We start from the raw sequence: 25,273 nt of genomic DNA on the forward strand, positions 1-25,273 counted from the left end.
CATATATATACATATACATATACATATACATATACATATATACATATACATATATATATATATATATACATTCACATACACGTTTTAGTGTGTGTGTGTATTTGCACACAGTTACAACAGGTGCTGAATAATTTTAAATTATTTATTTTAAATAAAAATTCCATGCCGATCGTGCGGCTCATCCAATAATCAGACAATTGTGTGTCATGTACAAACTTATTTTGAAAAACCGCGATAGACCGAGTCCGCAAAAATCAAACCGTGAAGTAGCGAGGGACTACTATATATTTTTTAAAGACAAAAATAAGTTTCTCTGAAACACGAGTGAAGTTTATCTACTTTCTGAGCTGTGCAATCACATTCCTGGTATTCTTGGGTTATTTTTTAATATTGTAGTTGTTTTAGGGCAGATTGAGGAATGCATTGCACACTGGACAGATGTTTCCTATTCCACATTACGGTGATCTGATCTGATGCTCTACGCTCAGGAACTGCTTTGAATGGAGCAGAAGAAACCAAACAGTTTGCAGTGGATCACAATACAAATCCCAGCAAAAACGCTGGCACCGCCACCTCTGAGTCCGGTTTATTTCTGTTGAAAAGTCAAATAAACATTCTGGCACAACCACAAGACCTTTAATTCATTATTAAAGGAGCCGAGCCAGCCTTTGCACATCCTGCATCCGTCGGTTCGGTTGCTTCGCCGGCTGCAAATGCCCAAAAAAACAAAAGCACGACTTGTGTGAGGCCCCGCAGGAACCTGAAGGTGCTGACTGGAGCAGCGGGTTCCTGTAATGCAGGTAAAGAGGAGAGCCGCCGGAGGACATGTTGGATCCTGGGGAGGGACGGATGAGAGGAGGCCGGGGAGCTGCCACAGCTGCTCAACACATGGCCACTTTATGGAGCACCTACAGGCATTTGGGCTAATTTCAGAAGCTGTTATGGCGATTATTCCTTACCGTGGGACATTGCAGACTTGTTCTTATAATAACAATTTTAATGTTTAAGAAATCCAAACAAATTGCAGGTCGGCTTGTTGTTTTTCTGTTGGTTTATTTAGATGAAACCGTCATAAATATCTGAATATTCTGGTCCAGGAGTTAATCACGTGGCAACATTTCCATCTTGTTAAGTTTACTGCGTCCATGTGGGGAGGTTTAACAGGGTGCTGCACAGAACCCTGGTTAAGGAGCGGCATTACCACTGAGCCACGGGCAGCTGGGGGCTAATCTTAACGGAGCGAGCGCAACAAGTCAACATGGATGTAAAAAAAAAAGATTCATTTCACTGAGCTTCCAGGGTGAAAGAAAAGGATTGTGGGAACAAAAAAAAAAAAAAAGAAAGACTGCTCTTTTTTATGAATCTTGACGTATAATGAAAACAATCTGATCTTTTATTTTTTTACCAGGTTCTAAAATCATTCAAAATCCAGCCTCAAGTGTACAAAAAACACACAACAGGTTCTACAGCGTCATTACTTATCGGCTTTTAAACAAAAACAAAATGCAAAGTGTACAAATAACTCCACCCTTCCGAAGCAGCCGGCAGCTTCTGATGGACTAATCTTCATCGGTGTGAGTTTTAGCTGCTCTGGCGCAAACAGGTGTGTGTTAACACAACGCCAAGCAGGAAAAACATCAGCAGTAACCTTAAAGAAGCAGCTGTTGCTGCCCATCGAGCTGAGAAGGGTTAAATGTCATTTCTATAGGATTTGGAGACGTAGGGCTCACAGGCGTGGATATCCCAGACAAGTCACCCCAAGATCAGACCGTGCAGTGCTGAGAGAAATGACAAAACCCAGGAGCTCCATCTCAGACTCTACAAGGACCAGGCAGCAGATGAAGGGTTAAAGTTCACGACAAGTTTAAAAAAAATAATAAAACTGAAGAGAGGGAGTCAAAAAAACAAAAAAGCTATTTCTGAACAGCTTAAATTCACAAAGTTCACATCTGATTTCTGAACAATGCCCTCTGGACAAACCAGACCACAGTAGAGATGTTTACCCATAATGCACAGCAGCACAGTTAGACATCTCAGCTGATAAGCATGGCGGTGGAAGGCTGATGATTTGGGCCCATTTGCAGCCACAGAACCCCGGCTCTCTGGGTCATAAAACAGAACAATGATCCCAAACACAGCAGCTGATCTATGACAGAACAGCTGAAAAAGAAGAATTGTGGTGCTGCAACGGTCCAGTCCAGACCGAAACTCTGCAGTGGGACCTTCAGAGAGCTGAGCAGAAACCGAAGTCGTCAAACGTCAACAAACTGAAGCGACGTTGTAAAAAGAGTGGGTTAAAACGCCTCCATGACCATGATGATGTGCGTTTTTGTAGACCAGATCATTTCAATTACGCCCCGAGACAAAAACCCATTGAGTGAAGGAACTATAAATATAAAGCACGAGGTGTTTTAGAAAACTTCTGGGTCCACTTTGGCTTCAAAACATCTAAATCACGTTTTGGCATTTTGTAATAGAACATGTCTTATGGCGCTTTGTGACATCTAAAACCAACATTCTGGTGCTGCTCGGTCCCACAACGCTCTCCTGGGAGGGGATTTCATTTGCTTCTTCAATGGGAAGCATTGTTCAGATTTTATAGTAGCTTTATTTTCTGCCATCAAGTAGAAAATTGCTCCCATTGACAACAAATATAGCCCCATTAAATCATTTAGTCCCAATGCAATTTATCCAACATGAGGTTTAACAACGCAGGAAAAAACACATTTTGGGTAAATAAAAAAAAAATTAACTGGGAGATGTGTTAACGCCAAACTCTGCTGAAACAAATCAGAAAAAACATCAAATATTTATACAAATTTATGTCAAAGTGAGATCATCAATTAGAGCGATATGCCACATTTTGTTCAAATGGATTTAAATGTCTTCAAGGGGCAATGTGGAGCTAAACATTGCAGAGTAAATAACAACAGCACAGAAGCATAAACTGTTGTTTGCCTCCAGCTGGGAGCGGTGGTTCAAACCCAGATGGATCCTCGGACACGCTGCACCGCTGTGGCTTTTTAAAGGAAATTACACCTGATGAATTATTCACGTCCAACATTTGGTTTAAATTAACTTCACAGGTTTAACTGCAGACGGGAAGGGCAAAACGAACCAGACCATCAGAACAGAGCGCTTTTTCATAAACCTCTTTCCTAATTCCATGTCCAATCAAAGGCCTGGGAATGCACGTCGCCCGCTGGCTTTGACGTCACAGTTGTAGCTTTGAATTAAACATTTTGTACAAGCTTATGAAACAGTGTGAGAAGTCGCAGAGTATTTAGACTCTCAGCTACTACCATCTCACATTTAGGGTGAATATTCAAAAGAATGAATGAGTTCTAGTCATTTTCATGCAGTCTAATGTTAAATAGCTGTGGCGACCATCTTTAATTGAATTGACTCCAAAGATTAAAGAGTTGTAGATGTACATCCAATGATCATTTCCTGAGAGATTCATTTAAACCCATTAAGTGGTTCATGAAATATTTTGCTAACAGACAATCAGGGTGGACGCTAACAGTTTATGCTAAAGTTTTCAGCAATGATCTTGTGCAATACATAGCACTCAGCATATGTGTTGCAAATGACTCGCAGCTACTACACCAATATCTTTTAAAGTTACTGAATTATAGCCATTTATGTGTTTTATAAAAAAAACAGTTGGCAGTGGCGGCCATCTTAAACTGGACTGACTCAAAAAGTTGAACAGTTGTAGAAGAACATCCAATGATTGTTTTCTGAAAGCTTCATTAAACTCTCTCCATTAGTTCCTGAGATATTTTGCTAACAGACAGACAAAGATGACTACATATGGCAAAATTGTAAACAAAGATCGTGCACAATCTGTTAGCACTCAGAATACTAATTGGGTATGGCCCTCAGCTACTACCACACCAAACTTTAGGCCAGTATCTGTAAATCTGGCTGAGTTATAAGGCTCTGTGAGTGACTTCGCCGTTTAAATTTGAATTATTGTCATTATTTCTGAACTACGCAGCTCTGGAGGTGAAGAGTGAACGTCAAATATTAAAACCAGCTGTTTTAACTTCATCCCGGTCATTTTGTTGTTAGTCAGACCCGCTGTCTGTATGACGGGCGGCTCAGACGAGTTCCAGCAGGTCACACCGGAGCAACAGCCGACACAACCGGAGCCGTCGGGCACGTTTACCTCACGTTTTATGGGTTTACGAGTCGGATCACTGGAACGATGTAAACGTCTACTAAAAACAAACATGAAGGTGAAATATAATCAGCTCCAGGTCAAATTTTCTTTGTGTAAACGAGATATGATTTTTTTTTTTTATGCGTCAACTTGTGGAAAACCAGAAGGTGTTTATAAAAGCTGCCTTTCGTTCCCCTCTGTGACTTTTATTATTTAAACACAGGCAGTTCTTTATCACGAGGTAGTAGCTGAGAATCATTCACAACGAACTCTGAGAGGGTCAACTCACGAGTTTTTACTTTATTTTACTTTATTAATGTCATTTTTATGCCTTAATTTTTTATTTATTCCAGTTAAAGGTCTAATGCTGTTTTTGTTACGCCCAAGTTGTTTTCGATGCTCCAGGAATCGTAGGTCCTTTTGACCCCAGGGCAGCAGGAGGGTCAAATAGTTTGAAGGCAAATTACCTAAAGCCTTATTTCTCAGTCAACCAGTTGACTAATATAATAAATAATAATAATAGTTGGATAAATAATAAATAAAACACAATGGTACTTTTAGTTAACTGTCAATAATGGTGTACCGCAAGGCTCAGTCTTAGGACCCACTCTCTTTACAATCTACATAAGTAATGCAGGTCAGAACATTCCCGACGCATCCTTGCATTTCTATGCCGACGATACAGTTTATTGTTGAGCTAAAACAGCTGCTAAGGTTTTCCAGCTTTTACAGTCTGCATTCGACATAATCCAGTCAGATTTGTTTCCATCTCAAACTGGTGCTAAATGCTGATAAAACCAAAGGGATGTCGTTTTCAAACAGGAAGCTGGTACCAGCAGTTCTTCCGGCTATCTCTTCTACGAATGGTGTTCCTATAGAGTTTGTGGATTCTTACAAATCCTTGGGAATCCTGGTTGATGCACATCTCTCTTTTATGCGTCATGTCAAAAACTTGATAAAGAAAGTGAAATTAAAATTGTGTTTCTTTTTCAGAAATAGATCTTAATCAGAGTTAACGCTGAATGCTAGGAAATGCTACTTTCCTACCAGCCATGGACTACAGTGACATTATTTATATGAATGCTCCTGCAAGCACCTTGCAGATGTTGGATGCTGTCTATCATGGTCCGCAAAGATTCATAACTGGCTGTAACTACCGTACCCATCACTGCACCCTACTGGTTAACTGGTCATCATTAACTTCATGCAGATTATCTCACTGGTTCATTTTCATCTTTAAATCACCCCTTCGTCTTCTACCTTCATACATTTCCTCCTACATGTCACGTCGTCAGTGCAGCTACAGCGTGCGCTCTCAAGACATCGTTACCTGCAGCGTCCCCTAAGTTTGTCATAAGAGCCTTCTCTTACTCCGCTCCCGTTTCCTGGAACACCTTGCCAAAAGATGTGAAGCTGTCGACCTTGACCTCTCTAAGGGATTTGAAACAATTGTTAAGTTTGTGGCAAAAATCAAAGCAGACATGTTCCTGTTTATAGTATCTTTACCTCGTTTCATAGTGTAGCTTGATTTGATTTTGTTTTATATCACGACTTTTTATTTTATATGCATTTTATGGCTGTTTATTGTTGTCTGTATCTTATCTGTAGTTTGTCTAAAACAAGTCTCTCTTGTAAGAGTCCTCGTCACTCAATGAGACTAACCTGTATAAATAAAGGTTGAATGAATGAACGAATACAGATGTTTCAAGCAATAAATAAATAAAATTCCTGTGAAATATCGGATATATTTTTGCTCATATTGAATCTGCGTTTCTGAGTAAATTATTGTTGTTTCTAAGCCACTTTTGAATGATAAAATGTTTTATTTGTAATAACTTTAATAAAAAATTGAGTTTGGTGCTGATAAGACAGAAAGGTTTTCATATTTACAAAATGAGCAAATAAACGCCGATAGAACGGTTCAGATCGTGGAGCATCCAGGCCTCCTGTCTTTAACTATTGATGAGGTTGTAAGTGGTCCACTCTCTGCGCTCCCTCCGCTCCTTTCTCCTTCTTCTCCTTTACTTCCTGATTGTTATTTCAGCTGGAGACGAGGAGACGAAGCTCGGACTGGATGCGGCTCCCTCCACCGATATGGCTTTATGTATTATTAAACGCTGCATGCGGTCTCCTCCAGAAACCCGCGGAGGTTCTGGGAGGTGTGCTGTTTAGTATTTTGCGGTGGAGGGAGCAAAAAGGCCGAGTGGCTGAAATCCCACATTCATCATCCGTAAGAAGAACAGCCACCTCAGTCACTTCTCCGAAACCACACAGGTCCGTCGTGATTTATACTTCTGCAGGTCATAAAACGAGGATTTAGATGCCGGTTCACAACCTTTAAAGCTTAAAGCTTTACGTCAAACTTCACCTGTGTGGAATTAATTATTGGCATTATTTAGGTGTGCATGGACGAAAATAACAGTAAAAACCCAGCGTTCCTTGAAGGAATGCATATCACCCATCGCTGTTTTAACCAAACTTTTAAATGCTGGAATCTCAATCAAGATCTTGTTTTCAGCAGTCAGTTTTGGATCACTCTCAGCTACTATCATAGCAAATTGTAGCAAAATATCTAGAAAATTCAAAGAGGTACAGCCATGTTTGCGTTAGCTAACATTGTTTAGCTGTGGCGGCCATCTTGATTAGGAATACCTCCAAAAGGTAATCAGTTGTAGAAGTTCATCGAATGATTCCTTTCTGAGAGTTTCATTAAAATCCATCCAGTTGTTCATGAGATATTTTGCTAACAGACGGCGTTCGGTTTGATGGTTAAGGGTAAAGTTTTAAAACGAGACCTTGAGCGATCAGGTAGCACTCATACTATGTGTTGGAATCACTCTCAGCTACTACCATTCCAAATTTCAGCTCAATATATGTAAAGCAGATGGAAATATGGCCATCTTTGCATCTGCTAAAGTGTGGCAGCCATATTGAAAGGAGGTCACTCCAAAAGTTAATCAGTTATTGATTCCTTTCCGAGTGTTTCATACAATTAATCCAGTGGTTCTTGTGATATTTTGCTAACAGACAAACACAGACATGGGTGAGAACAGCAAAGGAAGTTGATTATTAAATTTAAAAAAATAATAATCTGTTTTCTTATTTTCTTTTTCAGTAACTGAAGTTTTTTTTTATCATTTCAGGTTTTAAAAGCACAACTTGTATGTTTAGATTTTATCAATAATAGGGGCGTTACCGGTGCAAAGAAAACAACCCTCAGCCTTCGGTGTCCGCTCCCATCAGGCGGGCTTCAGATCTCAAAGCTGACGGATCGAATCTTTTCTATCCGAGATCTGGCGAGCGGCGGATCGGTTTTTATTATTACAGATGGAACCGCGCCTGCGCTAACCAAGATTACATTTCACGGACTGAACTCTGGGCCGAATCCAACCTCATCACAGGGAAACTGGGGTCTCCTGCCGAACGGCTGGTTCGGGTTACAGAAGGACAACAGTCACACCTAAACTTTCACAAGAAACGGTCCAAAATCCTCCAGGCAAAACAAATAAATAAATAAAAAGTTTAGTTTCAAACATTACCTTGCATCGTTGTGCACGTGGGCTCTGGGAAGAGCGGGATGAGCAGGAGGTAGATGAGGTAGACGAAGGACAGGACATTGTACCTGAACAGGCAAGCTGCAGGGAAAAAACACACGAACGCAACAAATCTGTGGTTAGAGCATAATAACTTTGTTCAAAAAACACGTTTTTCATCATCCTTGCTTGTGTCGTGTAATGTTTAACGGTAAATAAATGGCGGTGAGATCGTCGCCAAGTTCAACAAAAAACACGATTTTACAGAAACATCTGGTTAAAATCATTAAACTGTTCCTGGTGTCCAAAAGCTACTCATTATAATGAAACACCAGAACATTCCAACGGATTAAACTTAACACCTACAAGCCTCATTATCGCTCATCTGGCCTTCAGCGCATTAAATAAATAAACACTTAACTCAGTTACTCGTTTGTTTAAAATAAAAATACAAATTAGGAGCAATGATTAGATCTGATTCTATTTTAAATAAAACTTTGTATCATCTGAAGATTTCCATTTTCAAAAAATATATATTTTTTTTTATTTAGTTTCAGGCCTGTTTTTGGTAAATTAAACAAAATCAAATTGAAAATCTAAAAAAGGCAGCGCAGTCGAGAAGATACATTAGAAAAACTACCGTACTTTTCGGACTATAAGGCGCATTAAGCGAAACAGATAAATCAAACTTTATTCAACTCATTCACAAATAACCACATCAAATAGGTTCGAGGTCAGTAAGCACAACCAGAATTAATATATACGGTTCACCGGATTATAAGGCTCTGTTGATTTTTGAGAAAATTAAAGGATTTTAAGTGCGCCTTATACTCTGAAAAATACGGTAAGTCTGTTCCCTGAAACCAGGACGACTTGGATCATCTGAGAGCAAGAATTGTCCTCATAAGTGGATCAAAATTAAATAAACTTTTTATAATGTTTTATCTGGTTTGTCATTTTACTTAATACATTTTTATCTAATTAAACTGGCGCAGACATATTGCAAATTTAAAATGTCAACAAATTACATAAAGTTTCTGTTTTACTTCTATTTAAGTGACACATTTACAGACTGAAATAAGATGGCTCTAATTCCTGACATTAAAACTTTAATGCTTATATATTTATTATATATATTCTTTAAAGAAAAAAAAAACACAAATCACTTGTTTTAGTTAGTAATTTCTGTTGGTTTGTGACATTTAAAAAGTGGTTACGATATAATTAAGGTTTGGTGAAAAGAGTTTGAAGAAAATTGAATTGTTCTCTTTTTTATTTTTTTTAATTATGCGTCAGTATACAATATTTATTAATTCAGGACTCTGTAAAAAGTCCAATTACATGTTCTTCTACAGATTAACTTTTGTGATCAACCTAATTCAAGATGGCCGCCACAGCTAAACAACAAACAGAAAAATCTCTCTAACCAAGACCGTTTTACAGATATGTAGCTCAAATTTGGTGTGGTAGTAGCCGACTGTCCTTCTCCACATATAATCAGCGCGCTAACACATTACACTAGTTCTCTGCTTAAAAATTTGCCTTGGATTCAACACCGTTTGTCTGTTAGCAAAATATCTCAAGAACCACAGGGCATATTTTAATGAGGCTCTCAGGAAGTAATCATTGGATGTACCACTACAACTCAAAACCTGCTGGAGACAACCCAACTCAAGATGGCCACTGCAGCCAATCGACACTACAGAACACATAAATGAGTAAAACGCAATCAGTGTTTCAGATATTGAGCTAAAATTAAACGTGGTAGTAGCTGAGAGTCGTTCCAAACACAAAATCTGACACACACACTGAATGACACAACTTCCTTTCCTGAACCGACCCCCACACCCATCCAGTGTAACAGCAGAAGTCTTTTAGTCGTTGTGATGAAACGCACTAGTGCAAACATGACTTTCAAAAACCAGTAATTGACATATTGATCCTGTGCATGCCTCATTTTCATGAGTCCAGCTGTCTGTCCGTCCTAACAGAGGCTTTGAGCAGTTAAACAACCCAAACGTCAATTAACAGGTCCAAAACGAGCCACGCCACCCACACATCAAGCACATCCTGGGTTGTCTGAAGCCCTACCGCATCAACTTGTAATTTATATATTTATATATATATATATATATATATATATATATATATATATATATATATATATATATATATAGTATCAATTACAGGTTAAACCTCAAAATAAGCACAAAATAAAGGACAGGCAGCCGAAGGTCTTTGAACAGTTTTAGGCCAGGAAGTGAGGAGGAAAGCACACAGTGACTCTTGTCAAATGTGGAGACGGAGGCCGACCTCCTGAATTTGTCTTTGCCGTTAAATCAACAAGCGCCGGGGTTTACAACCAAGAACTTATCGTCTAAGTCACAGAATCCAGCAGTCGAACTACTGAAAAATTACACTTAACTGCAGAAAATGGTGCTTTTTATTTATCTTTGCGCGGTCAATGGACCTATTCATTGACATTTGACTTGGCTCCGACTTTTCCCTTGGTGGTGGAGTAAAGTGCACCTCCTGCTTTTCTCCACGCTCAGATGCAGACGGATGAAAAACCAACACACGTTAATAAATGTCGCAGGGCCTGTCGTATTTGTGCAAATCACAAACGTCTGTAGATGATCTCCGATTGGTTTGGGTTTGACAAATCAAACAAACTGTTCAAATCTGATTCAATAGATTACAAAAAACCCAAATGATTATTGTTTGTAATTTTTTTTTTATAGAAATCAAACATTTTTTGTCTATCTGAGCTTCTTGAGGATTAAATGACGCAATCTGGATGCTTCTGTTCCCCACGCAGTTCATTTTTTTTATTAAATCTAGCATTAAACGTGACATTTTTGCACAACCTTGCAAGTATAAGACTGCTGTCTAATCTGATTATAGATTTAAAGATGTCTGAGTGATAATCCCACTGCTCGCCTGCAGACACTTGACCGCAGCCTTCCTGACCATTTGCCTTTACTGTATGACTCACCATCGGAGGATTTTACACCGAGAACAAAAACAAACTAGTTTTTTCAGATTACTGAACAAAAAAAACAAAAAAAAATCCCCATTTCAAGGCTGAATCAAGCTTTTGTCTCTCCCAGTTAAAGGTGTTCATATAAAAACACAATTCTTAAAACATATAAAAGGAAAATCTGATTTACGTGTGAAGTCAGAGCTAAATGTTTTTTCCCAGTTTCAGCCCACTGATGAGAAAATAAAAAAACATTAGGAGATAAGGTAATCCTGTGCCAGCCCAAACCGAGTACTGGGAGATAACAGAGGAATTTAAAAGTAATAAAAGCTTTCCAGACCAAACGTTTCATCAGAACATAAAACCTGGCAGAAACTTTCTTTTAAGATAACGTCAAAAAAAGTTGATGGTGGCTTGAACTTTTCTTATGAATGTCAAAAATCAAAACCACTCTCGTCATAGATATTCAGAAATAAAATAAAAAATTAATGTGGCAAATGATTTCTTTAGTTTTAGCATTGGTTGACATTGTTTTATCAATAAACTTAACTCATCAAAAGTTGCCATTCTTTCAAGTATTGTTTGAACTTTATCAAAACAAAACAAAACTTTATTATATATAAGTAAATCCAAAATTCTCCTTTATTATATCAATTACAGATTGTCTATAACAATTAATATCTTAGTTATATTTAAAATAAGTAATGAGACAGTACATCATGTATTATTTAAGTTTTTATAAAGAAAACAGTTTTGATTTTAAAAGCCTATTGTATCAAAACTATCAAATTTTTAATAAGTCAATGAAAAACATAAAAGGCATTACTGTACAATAATAGTCTTTATTTAGTTTAACATGGATTTATGTGAAGGTATTGTTGCTAATTAGATTTTTCTAACCTTTAATCCATTCACCGCAGCTCCAGCTAACGGTGTTAGCTAGTAGCAATGCTATAAATGTAACAAGCTAGCTAACAGGATAGTAGCATTAGCGGTTTGCTTGAGAACTAGCTGCGGCTAAAAGCTAACAGCTCATGCTTCAACTTACCAAACTTTGGTTAAATATATATATATTTTTTTTTAATTAAAAAACTTTACACAAAATTACACAGTGTAAAAACTCCGGCTATAGTTATAGCATCAAATTAGACGCACATTAATGGGTGTGTCAGCTGAATTTGTTTGTTAGCGTTAGCTAATATTAGCTAGGTTAAGCCATAGATAGTATATAAATAAAATGCTGTTTGATTTTTTTTTTTAGGGGGAATGCCAACATGTTAAATTAAGCAAGGATTATGTTATAGAGCTTTGACTCTTAAGAAATTTAACTTTATGTCAGAAACTTACTGGTACTTTGCTGTAGGTCTGCCCGCTACAAGTGACATACAACAAATGGTTTGTCAGTAATAACTTTAAGGTTGTCACTTAAATTTCCTTTTTTTTATAACTAAGAAAGAAAACTATTTTTAAAATATTATATACATAAAAAGGATATTGTAACGCCATCTCTATTCATGCGTTGTAATTTATACTCGGATGACTCGTTAAAGGAGGGACGTTTTTTATTTTTAATTTGCTCCACAGCCATCCGAACAACGACAGCAAAACAACAACATTTTTCCCCCTCATAAACAGCCCATCCGTTTTTTTTATGAACCCAACTACAGAAATGCTGTAGGAACATGAATATAGAAACGGCACTGGAACAGTCCAACTATGGAACATGCTACAATATTATAGAAGACAGCTAAAACTTTTATTTACTCAAAAATGTCCACTAAAGCTTCATAAAGCCAATATTAATACCTGGGCTGGAACCAAAGGGGGGCCATGACCAAAATGCAATAAACAGTCTTTCAGAGAGTATGCATCTTTTCACAGAACATGAGCTATAACTAGAAACTTCTATTTTATTATTATTTCTATCTCGTTTACAACGCAGACTAAATGAAACCGGCATTCGTGGGAGGAATGACTAAAACTTTAGCTTTTAAAGCAGCAAGGAATAAAGTGTTTGCATGATCTGTAAAGTACACTTGGAATCAATCTAAGTTACTATCACAAAAATTGAGCTCAATGGCTTTAAAAAAATAAACATATAAAATTATAACCATTATTGTGTTGGTTGAGGTCATTTAGCTAAGGCAGCAATCTTAAATTGTTCATTTGTAAATGTGCATATAATGATTATTTCTAGAGTTTCATTAAAATTTGACTATATATATATATATATATATATATATATATATATATATATGCAAACTGACAGGCACACAGAGAGAGGCAATTACATGATCACCAAATCAAATTAATGTTAAGCACTTAAAACAATTATTGAAAACAACACATCTACCTCCTATCCTCCAATCTGCCTCCAAACAAAGCACAACTCCATTTGTGTTCTAAAACCAAAAAATTACAATAAAAAAAAAAACCTCAGTATAGGAGTTAAAAAGTGAAGAAACTAAGGAATCACTGTGATATTTAGAGCTTGAAAATGTTATAGATATGAATAAAGGAAATACTATAAACAGAAAATACTTTTTGTGAATTGTAAACTGTGTGAATCCCAAACATAATGACAAAAATTATTTGAAATAAATTCAAGCTATGTTTCATTTATGTATACTTCATATTTTATGTACAGTTTATTTCAGAAATGCATATAACACGAAATTGTAATTTAATAAAACAAAGTGGTAAACAAAAAACACAAGAGTAAAAATGACTAGAATCACAATAAATGTAATAATTTTACCAAGGTTAGGCTGTGCTATCTGCAGTTATTTACTTTAAATTGATTTATCAACAAGTCAAACAGCTTGAAAACTCCTTGCTTTGTTTGATCGATTTGGGATTACAGAAAAATAATCTTCTTGCAGTTAGTAGTCATGCTCATGTATAAAAATCAGAATGATTAAGAATATAAAATTTATATTATACACAAATACTTTAGCAGCTTTAGTTATAAAGCACTTTAAACAACCTTAGGACTACAGTACTGGACAGTTAGTCAATAAAACCAACAGCAGTACATGTATGCAGTACAGTATACATAATAAAAGCAACCTTATACTAAAAACTAATAAAAATCCACATAAATTTGTTAAAAATAAACCAAAAATCATATCAAATTATCATCTCAGTTGGTGTGAAAATCTAAGACGAGATGGGATTTAAAAACAGACCGGGAGGACGCCTGTCTGATGCTCAAAGGCAGGTCGTTCCATATTTTAGGAGCAGCAGCAGAGAAAGCACGATCCCCTTGAAGGTTTCGTTTTGTTTTTGGGGCTCTCAGGAACAGCTGGTCTGCTGACCTGAGAGAACGAGAGGGCGTGTAGGGGTATAGCAGCTCAGTGAGATAAGGCGCGGCAAGACCCTTTAAAGGTTTAAAAACAAATAAAAGAACTTTGACATTAATCCTAAAATGTACAGGCAGGCAGTGCAGCAAGGTTAAAACAAGAGAAACGTGCTCATGCTTTTTATGCCAGTTAAAAAACATGCTGCTGCATTTTGAACCCTCTGAAGGTGAGCAACAGAGGACCCCTAGATAAAGTGCATTACAGTAATCCAGCAGAGTAATGAAGGAGTGGATTACTGTTTCGAACACCGTTCAAGTAAGAAACGGCTTGATTTTAGCCAGTTGCCTTAACTGATTAAACCATGGCCTTGATTAGCAAATTTAAGATCAGTATCCACCTTGACACCCAGGTTTGTGATTACTGCCTTAGTATATTGTACCAAAGAATGCAGAGCTACATGCAGGGTGTCAATGAATGTTCCCAAAAAATAAATAAATAAATAAAAACCTCAGTCTTCTTCTCATTACAATGCAAGAGGTTTAGAGCCATCCAGACCCTTAAGTCCTCGATACATTTTGATAATGGTTCAAAAGAAAATGAGTCCTTCTTCTTAAGGGGGACATAAACCTGACAATCTAGTGAAAAGAAAGTCTGTGCTTTCAAAAAATGGAACCAAGTGGAAGTAAATAAAAACAAAAGAGAAGGGACCCTAAAACTGAACCCTGTGGGACACCACATGAGATAGGAAGGCACGTGTTCACCATAGGTAACAGAAAATTTCCTCACTCCGACACGAGCTGAACCACTCCAGTTGCTGTGCTTCTAATGCCCACCTAGGCCTGTCGCGATAAACAATAAATCAATCGCGTGATAAATGAAAAGGATCAGCCTCATTTTCATTTATCGGCTTATCGTTTCTTCATGTCTCTGTCTTCCTGAAGACACTGGATGACAAAAAGCTCAACTCCGGTGTTCTTCACTAATCCCTCCCTTTCTCTTTAAAATCCATTTTAAATTGTCTAAAGTCGTGTTTTTGGATTGTTCAAAGCAGCTGAGAAGATGAGCTACGAGCTAAGCTAACAGAAAAAACCTCAGTCTTGTCAAAGCTCCAAAATACACGATTGAAACCCGTGCCTTTGTGTAAAACATATTTCTTTGCAAAAAGAAGCTAAGAACTTGTTTACTGATTTTTTATTAAAAGCTTTGTGTGAAAAATGTCATGCTAAAGAGCTAAAACCACACCAAGCGTCCACTATTTTGAGAACCGAAGAGAAACAGCCCATGTCACGTCAAGGGGCCTCCTTCCCATTTTTCTTAGACACGCTGCTCGCTCCCTCACTATCCATCCTTGGTTTAAACAGTCTTATACTACCATCCAGTGGTCAAAAAAGGTACTACACAAAAAAATTATCAAAATTTCTTGTTAAATTTGACAATAATTACCAATTATTGCCAAATTTCAAACAATATTGTTTACTGCAATAATTTCAGAGACAATTAATTGCTCAGAAAAATTTGTTATCGTGACAAACCTATGCCCACCCACTACTCCAAACGAGAAAGTACAGAAAGTAATGAAAAGTAGTAAAGAAATTGACAAGTAAAAACAAGTCATAAGTTTCTGTAACATCTCAGTGCGACGGTCTTAGCCTGGGCCCACAAAAAAAAAAAATAAAACAGCTCTCTCTCTCTGGCTTAGACGCTGAGAAAAACAAAGTGACAAACATTTTTACTAATAGTTTTACTATGTTTTTTTCTGTTTGTCTCTGCATTGTGTTTTCATCAGTACATTTGCTCTGCAGGTTCAGCACCAGAGGAAACGTTTGGGGACGTGAATGCTCGTAAGGATGTTCGCACTCCTAACTCTTCCAGTAAACACATAAACAGTGGACTGTTTGATCAGCAAAACTGTAATTGTGTGTGTGTGTGTGTGTGTGCGTGTGTGTGTTGAGGGGATTGTGTACACAGCAGTTTGAATAGAGGTGCTGTCAGATGTTCAACAAGAAACACAGACGATGTAACGTCAGCAGACAGGTCTGTCATTGGGACATGAAAAGCAACAGTTTGTAACATACATCGGGCTCGTGAACGTAAGCAGAGAAGGTAAATGTAGATGTTTGTAACCGAATAACATCTGCTGCTTTGAAAATTGCATTCTAACAGTTTATATAGAATTTTATATTATAATATATTACATGATTTTATATATATATATACCAATGGGCAATTGGTACTAAGTTTGGAAGTACAGTAGTCCATCGCTACTTCGCGGTTCGTTTATCGCGGTTTTTCAAAACAAGATTGGACACGATACACAATTGTCTGAGTGATGGATGAGCCGCACGATCGGCATGGAATTTTTATTTAACATAATTTTAAATTATTTAGCACCTGCTGCACCTTTGTGCAGCCCACACTGCAGGATAAAGTTCCTGCTGCAGCTGATCAGCTGTTCTCCGTGCATGATTCTGCATGTAGAGCTGAGAAGTGGGCGTGGCCAAGAGCGCTTGCAGGTGGCAAAGAGTAGACAAGGCAGGGAGCTGAAATCATGACATTCTGTGCTCTTATCGCGGGGCTTCAGGGTACCGATCTCCCACGATAAACCACGGACTACTATATGCTTCGCTATGAAAAGCCAGCATTTTAAAGTATAAATAAATAAAATGCATAAAAAAGAAGCAAAAGGAATGGTATCTTATTGTGGTCACTATGGTAACCACACACCTGCGTTTCTTACTCCATGACAGTAAGCTTAATAAAAGGCAGACAAAAATGCAGACTGAGGCCCAGTTTAAACATCATTATCAAGTGAAACCGTAGCATTTTGGCCATTTGTGCGCACGACAACCGCGGCTGTTTTATCCAACGCTGAAGCTTTTTGAATCCAGGCCTCGTCGTTGATGTTTTTGGGGTCGTCTGGCATCGCTTCAAGGGAAACTGCAGAAAATGTGATGTCACAAATGCACACTACAGTTATGTTCAGTCAATAGTGTTTCTGCGCTTGCGCGAGGAGATGAACAACATTAGCGGATAGCAGAGTGCTGTTTGTGCTGCTCACCATTTTCAACATGTAGGAGCAACACAACCTCATCCTCGGTCCAAATGAAAGTTCACATATTCACCATTTTGGATGCAACCGTTTTCATGCTCAATGCTGAAGTGTCTGCGCCCATGAGCATGTCATTGAAATACAAAAATCACATCGCCACCTAGTGACCTGGCATGGAAACTACAACGGCTTCAACGAGCAGAGCATTACCGTGTAAACGTGAAACTTTTTCACAATAAACGTCGGAAAATCTCTAACATTTAAGTGTCAAACAAAAACTTGGAGGAAAAACGATGTCAGATCTTTAAAATTCTTGAACCGTGAGCAGCAGAAGGCTCGGCGGTCGTACATGTATATGTGGGTTTTCATGTTTGTACGGTGTTTTATTTAGAGCATATGATGAGCTAAAATGTTTTTTTACTTCCGTTTTGGAGGAAAAAAGTGACAGCTGAAATGTAATGAGGGCCATTTGGGGATTGAGTGTGCGCCTTGTGCAGTGTGGAGGGATTTGAACGAAAACCACACGTCCTACATAAAATAAATACACGTTGGGTGAAAGAAGTCAATAAGACCTGCATTTTGATGTATAATCTGTTAAGAGGTCAGCTGAATTTGTTAGTAAAATATCAGTTAACGTTAGACAGCTCAAAAGTTGCTCAGTGTCTGACTCAAAGTGGAACATAACCTCTAAAAATCCTAAAACTTAAACTGATTGACGAAGCCACGATTCAACTTGTCTGCTGGATTCCTTAGATAGAGAACTTTACTAGTTGGCTTTTATGTATGTGAATGTTCCTGTAAAGTGCCCTGAGACAACTTTGTTGTGATTTGGCGCTATATAAATAAACTGAATTGAATTGTTTAAAAACTCTTACGGATATCCAAATGCCAGTTCAGACGCATAAAGTCCAACTTTTAGTGACGTGTCTAAAATTTAAATGGCGCCGCTATTATGAAAGATGAAGCTATGAGGCTGGGGTTTCTCACCTATTTCATCCAAGTCCTATTATCTATATGGAAAGATGTTTCTGTTTTCCACTAATTTTGCTTATGCTCTCAAATGTACAACCACCAAAGGTCCTACTGTTCCTAATGAGGCTGCACGTTTAATTTATTTATTTTCTTAAAGCTACAAAAGGAATCACGAGACAAAAACTAAGTCAAACTAAACCAACAGAAAATAAATAATTTAATGCTTTTGGATTGGCACGCTCGACTTAAAACTTTCAGTGATACCGGCAAAAATAACTCTCCTTGATGGTTTTAAACGCTTTCCGTTTTTTATTTTTCTACTTGACATTTCCGTGGGCCTGTCAGTTATCGTGTACAGCGGCAGAGCATGACAAGTGCTCATTGGCACTTTGAAAAAACATAAAATATTAAAGGTATGTTTACGATAAAAGGGAAAGCAATGCTTCTCTCCCTCGCAACCGCATTATTAATTCATACTGTTAAAACGACTTTCCACGAATTAATGGAGACAACGCATGGGCTCGCAATTGCTTTTGGAAATAAAGGGCACGTCGGCCTGTCAGCCGATGCATTATGGTGGAACTGAGTGGGTCTTATCTATGGAAAGCATGCTGTTAGCTTTAAAAGTACCTCGGTTTTGTGCGCAGACACCACACTGGAACCTCACTGGTAGTTTGGCGCTAATCGTTTATCACTTGCGGCCTACCACAGGATTACAGCAGTAAGTAAACTGCTGTTAAACTGAAGAGTCAAAGATGCAACGCTTTAAATCAGTTTGAGCTGAAATAACTGTATCAAAACGTTCGCCAGCATTTGCAACATGTGCATACCCAAAGAGTGAATCAGGCTGAAGTCGTCAATAACACCGAAAACTCTGCCTCCAAGGAGCACTTTTCCTAATAAAGTTAGATAAATGGGTAAACAAACTCCCACGCAGTAATTTAGGGGCATGTGAAACAGCAGTGAGAACACTGTGGATGCTCTGTAAACGCTGATTAATAACAGAAACGCTGTCAGCGTGACGGTTCATGAGAAGCCAGCGGACAAAACAGACAAATTACAAAAATTACACCGGCAATGTGTGGGTTCGGTGCGATTTAGTCACTTCTCAGAGCCGTAATTAAGTTTTCTGCCTCTCTCAAAGTGAAACTAAACACACCGTCACAAAAACAAGCCTGTTTCTGTGACGTCTGTTGCACTGACTGCCTCTGCAGATGGACGCATGCTGGTTGTGTGTAATATTTTTTGGTCAATCCAACAGCCTCGATGACCACACCTGGTTTAGATCAGTGGTCCGGCTTTCAGGACCCACCATAAACACTTAACGATCTGCCTAGACCCAAGTCAAGAGAAAACTGTAACTTCTCTAACTGAATGAGCAGAGCCGTTTGAAACAGAGCTCGTAGAATAAATTATGTCAGTAACACAAACAAATGAATGTCCTGATGCATGCTCAATAATCCAGGTGGATAAATCGAACAAAGTTAAGTCCGGTCCTCTGGACGGATTCTTTGTTCTTGAAACGTTTCATCTTTTATCCAAAAGACTTCTTCAGTCTGAGAAGCTGCAACAAACTCAGTCTTGGAAAAAGCACCTTCTCATAGTGGATCAACCAGTCTGCTGCTGACAGCCAAAACTAGTTGTTCACATGCAAAAGGATGGACCATCAGTATAATGACCAGTCGTTAGTGCCCTGATGGCCACTTGCTATTCACAGAGGGCTGAGTGATACTAGCAATAACAGCATTGTAGGAGGGGGACAGTTGAACACAGAGGCCTCCGCCCCGTTTAATGATGGACGAGTTCTCTTCACAAAGATGTTCCTCTCTATCAAAGAGAGGAAGGTACTCTATTGTGTACTCTATTGTGTACTCTACTGTGTACAGCATACACAGTATTACTCTGTTTGTGCCAGGGGACTGGATCTTTGGGATGGACTAGTCTTTGCTGTAATGGATTTAGGTTATTTGAAAGCCAAACTATTTAAACAAGTTAAGAAAACAAACGTCTCGGTTTCTCTGAAACTCCTGCGACATATGGAATGACCACTGGTCTGGGTTCCTCCTTTTCACCTGATGGCTGGAGTCCTGGAAGGCCCAGTTAGGATATCTACACTGCACCTATCTAGGAGATGTCACATTGATATCCCCTTCCTCTTACAATGTCGTTATTGCTAGTATCACTCAGTCTGCTGTGAATAGCAAGCGGCCATCAGGGCACTAAAGATCAGTTGTTAGGCTGATGGTCCTCCTTTGGTGTATGAACAGCTAGTTTTGGATGTCACCAGCAGACTGGTTGATCCACTATGAGAAGGTGCTATTTATAAGACTGAGTTTGTTGCAGCTCCTCAGACTGAAGAAGCATTTTGGATAAAAGACGAAACGTTTCAACAAAAAAGCAACCTTCCAGAGGACCTGACTGAACCTCGTTAGACAAATAAGTTACAACCACCTGATGCCCTTTGGTCAAAATAACCATCAGCTATGAGTTTTGAAACTGAGGCCTCATGGGACATTTTAACCCACAGCAGGAAGATAAACTCAAAAAAAACTGCCAACAAGCAGTGATACTAAAAACAGAAATACTCCCTTTTATGCTAAATTACCTACATTTTCTTTAAAACAAACGTGTCATTTCAGTAATTTCAGCCTCCTATAAAAAAACTCAAAGGTAACGTCACGCACAAACATCAAATTTAAGATGTCTAAACACTGAGAAATAGTTTCAAAAACTCAAAATCTGCAGTTTTAGCAGCGCATCAGCTCATTAAATGTCTTATTAAGATTATTAGTCATTTTTCCAAGCATTAAAGGAAAAGTCCAGCCAACTTTGAGTTCATGTCCTGTCTGTTACCAGCCGTGACGTCGGTCGGAGTGCAGGGGAGAAAGAGGCAAAAGTTTTCATCCAGGCGAGGAAAATAGTTAGCCAAATAAGAGCCTGATTTTTTTTTTTATCATTTTTCAAGTTTATAAAACAACGCTTTCTCAAAAACGCCGTGAGAGAACACCAGATAAGTTCATATTAAACCTGTTACATGAAACAGTCCATTTAGTTTGTTGCTATTTTCTCAGAGAGCATCCGTGTTACTTTACAGACAGTTTGTGGACATGTCAAGTTTCCTGTCTGGCAAGAAAGCTGACTCACCTCACTGTAACCAAATCTACCTAAGGGTATAAATAAAGTTGATTGATTGATGACGATGGGGCAGAGGATGATGAATGCATCAGCCCACATGATCAGTGATGAACCGGTACATTCATCAGCCTGAGCTCCAGCACCATATCCATCGTCTAATATGCACATTGGTATCGTAACACGATGCTGCAAAAAGCTAAACGACAGCAGTGTTGGAGGTTTACCATTAGCTCATGTAGCATTATTTAATACCAGGATGACATTCTTGAGGAAGGGTTGCTTTATAAGCCTAAAATAAATGACTGGTTGGTGGTATACTTCATTATATTAGCCTAGCCTGGATGAAGACTTTTGCCTCTTTCTCTGTACTCCCTGCTCTGACTGACAATACACAGCTGGTGACTATTAAAAACTATTTAACTGAACATCACTTCAAAGTTGACTGGACTCCTTTAACCGTAACACTGACATAATGAGAATGCTCATTTTCTTCTAAGACCCACAGAAAATGGGTCTGCGGTCCGCTTTTGGGTCGAGAGCCACCAGTTGAGTCACTGGCCTAAATGACCAAAGAGAAATTATTGAACAAAATCCAAAAGGGCTTCAAAATAAATACATTTAAAAAAGCAGGATTGTTTTAAGAGTTTCTCATCTTGCCTTCTTCATCCCCTCCTGGCACATGTTTACACCTTTTTGGGTGAATTCTGATGCGTAAAAGATGTGAAGAAAGGACAAAAACCCACCAGCCGCGAGACAGATGGGCAGCAGGAGCCTGAAGATCAGCCCGCACACCACTTCAGAGGCCATGGCTCCAGGTAGACGAAGAAGCCGGAGACTGTCTCTCTCTATGGTTCGGGTGTCTCTCGCATCTCAGAGTCGTCCTCTCTGCGCTCCGTCAGATCCCGGCCGGCTCCTCGGCGCGGCCACATCTGCTCCCCCCGGCTGCTGAGAACACCTGGACTCGGGCCATTCCACTGAGAGACGGGCCACAGCAGGTCGGTCCACGGTTCATGCTGCCAACATGATGCTCCAGGGGCCGGGATGCGCTGGCGGCACCGCGGTGCGCATTCTGGTGCGCAGCAAAACAAGCGGGGAGAGAGGAGCCAACAAGTCCTCAAGTCCAATTAACCTCTCTTTGTAGCGGCAAAACAACTTTAACCTGAACCTAATAAACTGTTGAACTATCTCGTTTACACTTTCCGGCTGTGGATCGATGGAAGAAGGCGCAGGAAACCCGAATAAGTCGACACTTCTGTGAGAAGCCCCCTCCTCGTTGGTGAAAATTGACTTTCTGACTTCTGGCGTTGGACTGTTTTCTCCAACAGGAGGATTCGGGACGAGCCTGAGAGTGACCGGCGGCTCGACCAATCAAAAGTGAGGAACAGGGAGTCGGTCCCGCCCCCTGAGATAATTGGAACCAAGAGGTTTTGATCCGGAGAGAAAAACGAAGAGCGCGCGCGGATTAAAACACGTTACTGGAGTCTTATACACATAACTTTAGATTTACAGTTCACCTGGGACTTTGAAGCGTTTCATGAACTATTTCAGGGGGATTTTATGACTTTTTAGTGGGTTTTTAACTTAACATTGGACTCTGCCAAAGAGAAACAGCGACATGTACTGGCGGGAAAGCAGCCTGCAACACAAGAGGAAAACGTTATCGCCCGCCACAGTGGGCTATGTCTGTGTGTTCTTATGGCTGGCTGTTAGCAAAATAAATAAATGACGAAAAGATTGACAAATTTTAAAAGAACGCCCAAATAAGTAAACTTGAAGTTGATCTTCACCTCATTAACCTTTTGAAGTTAACTCAATTCAAGATGGCCACATTAGATAAAGCTTGTTGCTACATTTATGAAGCAAAAGGCTACATTATATATATATATATATATATATATATATATATATATATATATATATATATATATACACACACTCAAACCGACTAAATTTTAGTTAACAGCAACACAAGCTAATAGTTAGCACCTAAAAGTGTTAGAATGCTAGCTAAAAGTAGCAAAAAGCTAGCTTAAGACTATAGTAACAAAAAGAATGTGATATGTGCTCAAATATTTTGCTGGAAAAGGTTAAACTTGATTGTTAAAGCTAAAAGTAGCAAAAACTAAAGGTTAAAAGTAAAACAAGGCTTGTTAAAAGAAGAAAAATGCTCGCTAAAAGCTAAAAAGATACCAAAACTCTAAATAAAAACTGAAAGTTTAGCTCAGCGCAATTCAACTAAACTGCTCGCGGGTACAGTTATTGAAAGCCTTGAGCTCAGAGGCCGGACATCCAGCAGTTATTATCATTAAGATATTTTGCTTTATGCTTTAAAATCTAGTTTTATTTTAAATTAACCCATTGGTGGGCCGAACTGAGTTCATCCATGGGCCTAATTTGGCCCGTGGGCCGACAGTTGAGTAGCCCTGGTCTTGCTTAAAGCTAAAAGTAACAACAGGCTAGCTAAAAACTAAAAAGTACTAAATGATAGCTAAAGAAGAGAAGAAAAAAACAAATACACAGCTAAGGCTCGATAAGTCACAAAAAGTTACAAAAATATTCATACAAAAATAAAAATGTGAATGCTAAAGGTTAAATTTATTTTCTGAAGAAGCTGAAACTTAACGCTAAAAGAAGCAAAACACTTGCTAAAGATTAAAAAGTACCAAAAGGTAAAATAATAAACCAAAAGTCTAGTCAAAAGATACAAATAGCAAACAAGCCAAAAGCTGAAACGAGTATAAGAAGAAAAAACAAAGTATTTTGAAGCAGATTCTGAAATATGATGATTTTGATTAAAGATTTTAAACATATTTTTGGCAAAAAAAAATTGTAAATAAAGTTAAATATTTAAATTAGGATGGAAGTTTCAACACAAGTCAACCCAAATAAAGATGGCTGCCGCAGCTTAGCCACCTTAGCTAACACAAAGACAGGCCTTTTATTTATTTATTTATTTATTTTATTATTGAATATTGAAAACATTAACAAAAAAACGACCTTTTCACATCAACAATTCTATAACAATCATACAGAAATATACACATCTCCTACTGTATTCAAATAATTTGGGTAACAGAGGTTGAGCAAAATATGAAATAAAATAAAAAATATTAAAAAATAAAAACAAACAAAAATGTTAAGGGGTTACTATCCACAAAAACAGACCTAACTTAGCTAGCTTTAGCTCACATGTGGTGTGGTAGTGGCTGAGCATTATGTACTTCACATTGTATGATCTTTTTTATTAAAACATTGGCATTAACTGTTGGTGTTAACTCTGCCTGTTAGCAAAATATACCATGAACTATTGGACAATACCACTGATTTTATTTCAGTAATGTCAGCAACCTTCCTTTAATTAATTCTGCAAATTCTTGCAACATGTTGGATCCATTTAAGCTGAACTGCATCACTGCGATGAAAGTCATGACGTCCACAGGATGATTGTAGCAACTCCAGATGTTTCCTTGAAGGTCAGAAAATTATGACATCGTTTGATTTTTAAAATTCTTTTGTCTTTTGCGTGCCCCAGTGGTCCACACTTCCCGAGTCTTGTTCAGCTGGAGGAAGTTCTTCTGGTTTCAAAGTGCAGCACAGAGAAAGAGCATGGTTTCTATTAATATATATATATATATATATAAATATAAAAACATCTCGACCACTTAAAGTGACCCGACCTGATCCATGCAGACATTTGGCTCCTCACAAATAAAACTGATCTAAATTTACTTTGCAAGAACACCGTAAGAGAAACATTTTCATGTAATGAAAATAACTTCACCCCGTTAGCGTCTACGCCAGTTTCATGGACGGAGCCAGACGAAAATGTGTTTATTATTAGATAAATAAAAACAGGAAGCAGCAGCGAGTCTCTACTGATGACTGATGGATGTCCAAGTGGGTTAGTGACTCATGAGCAAACATCAGCCGGAGACCAGAAAAACCTAAACAAGAAATCTAAGATACTTTTTAACCATATTTCAGCGTTTGTTCGTTGATAACTTTTGTCGGCTTATCTTACAACCTTGACAGAAACAACTTAAACTTGTAACAAACTTTGGAAAACAACAAACTAAAGAAAAGGCTTCTTTTTTTTAATTGCAAAAATAAATTGTGAATGTTAAGGGTTAAAAT

At 38.3% G+C, this 25,273-nt stretch overlaps 1 protein-coding gene across 1 annotated transcript in view; it reads right to left on the reverse strand.

Annotated features, from left to right (window-relative positions):
* LOC119415226 (piezo-type mechanosensitive ion channel component 2) overlaps positions 1 to 22,231 on the reverse strand; it is a 127,924-nt gene extending 105,693 nt beyond the window's left edge. Inside the window, exons 1-2 of the mRNA XM_037682385.1 lie at positions 21,883 to 22,231; positions 7,708 to 7,803 (exon numbers count right to left, since the gene is read on the reverse strand). Coding sequence (XP_037538313.1) covers positions 7,708 to 7,803; positions 21,883 to 21,946 — 160 coding nt within the window. The 5' untranslated portion in view covers positions 21,947 to 22,231. The remainder of the gene's footprint in view (positions 1 to 7,707; positions 7,804 to 21,882) is intronic.
* Positions 22,232 to 25,273: the final 3,042 nt, after the last annotated feature.

This window comes from Nematolebias whitei, chromosome 9 (assembly GCF_014905685.2).
Source record: "Nematolebias whitei isolate Nwh7 chromosome 9, NemWhi1, whole genome shotgun sequence".
NCBI classification, from domain to species: Eukaryota; Metazoa; Chordata; class Actinopteri; order Cyprinodontiformes; family Rivulidae; genus Nematolebias; species Nematolebias whitei.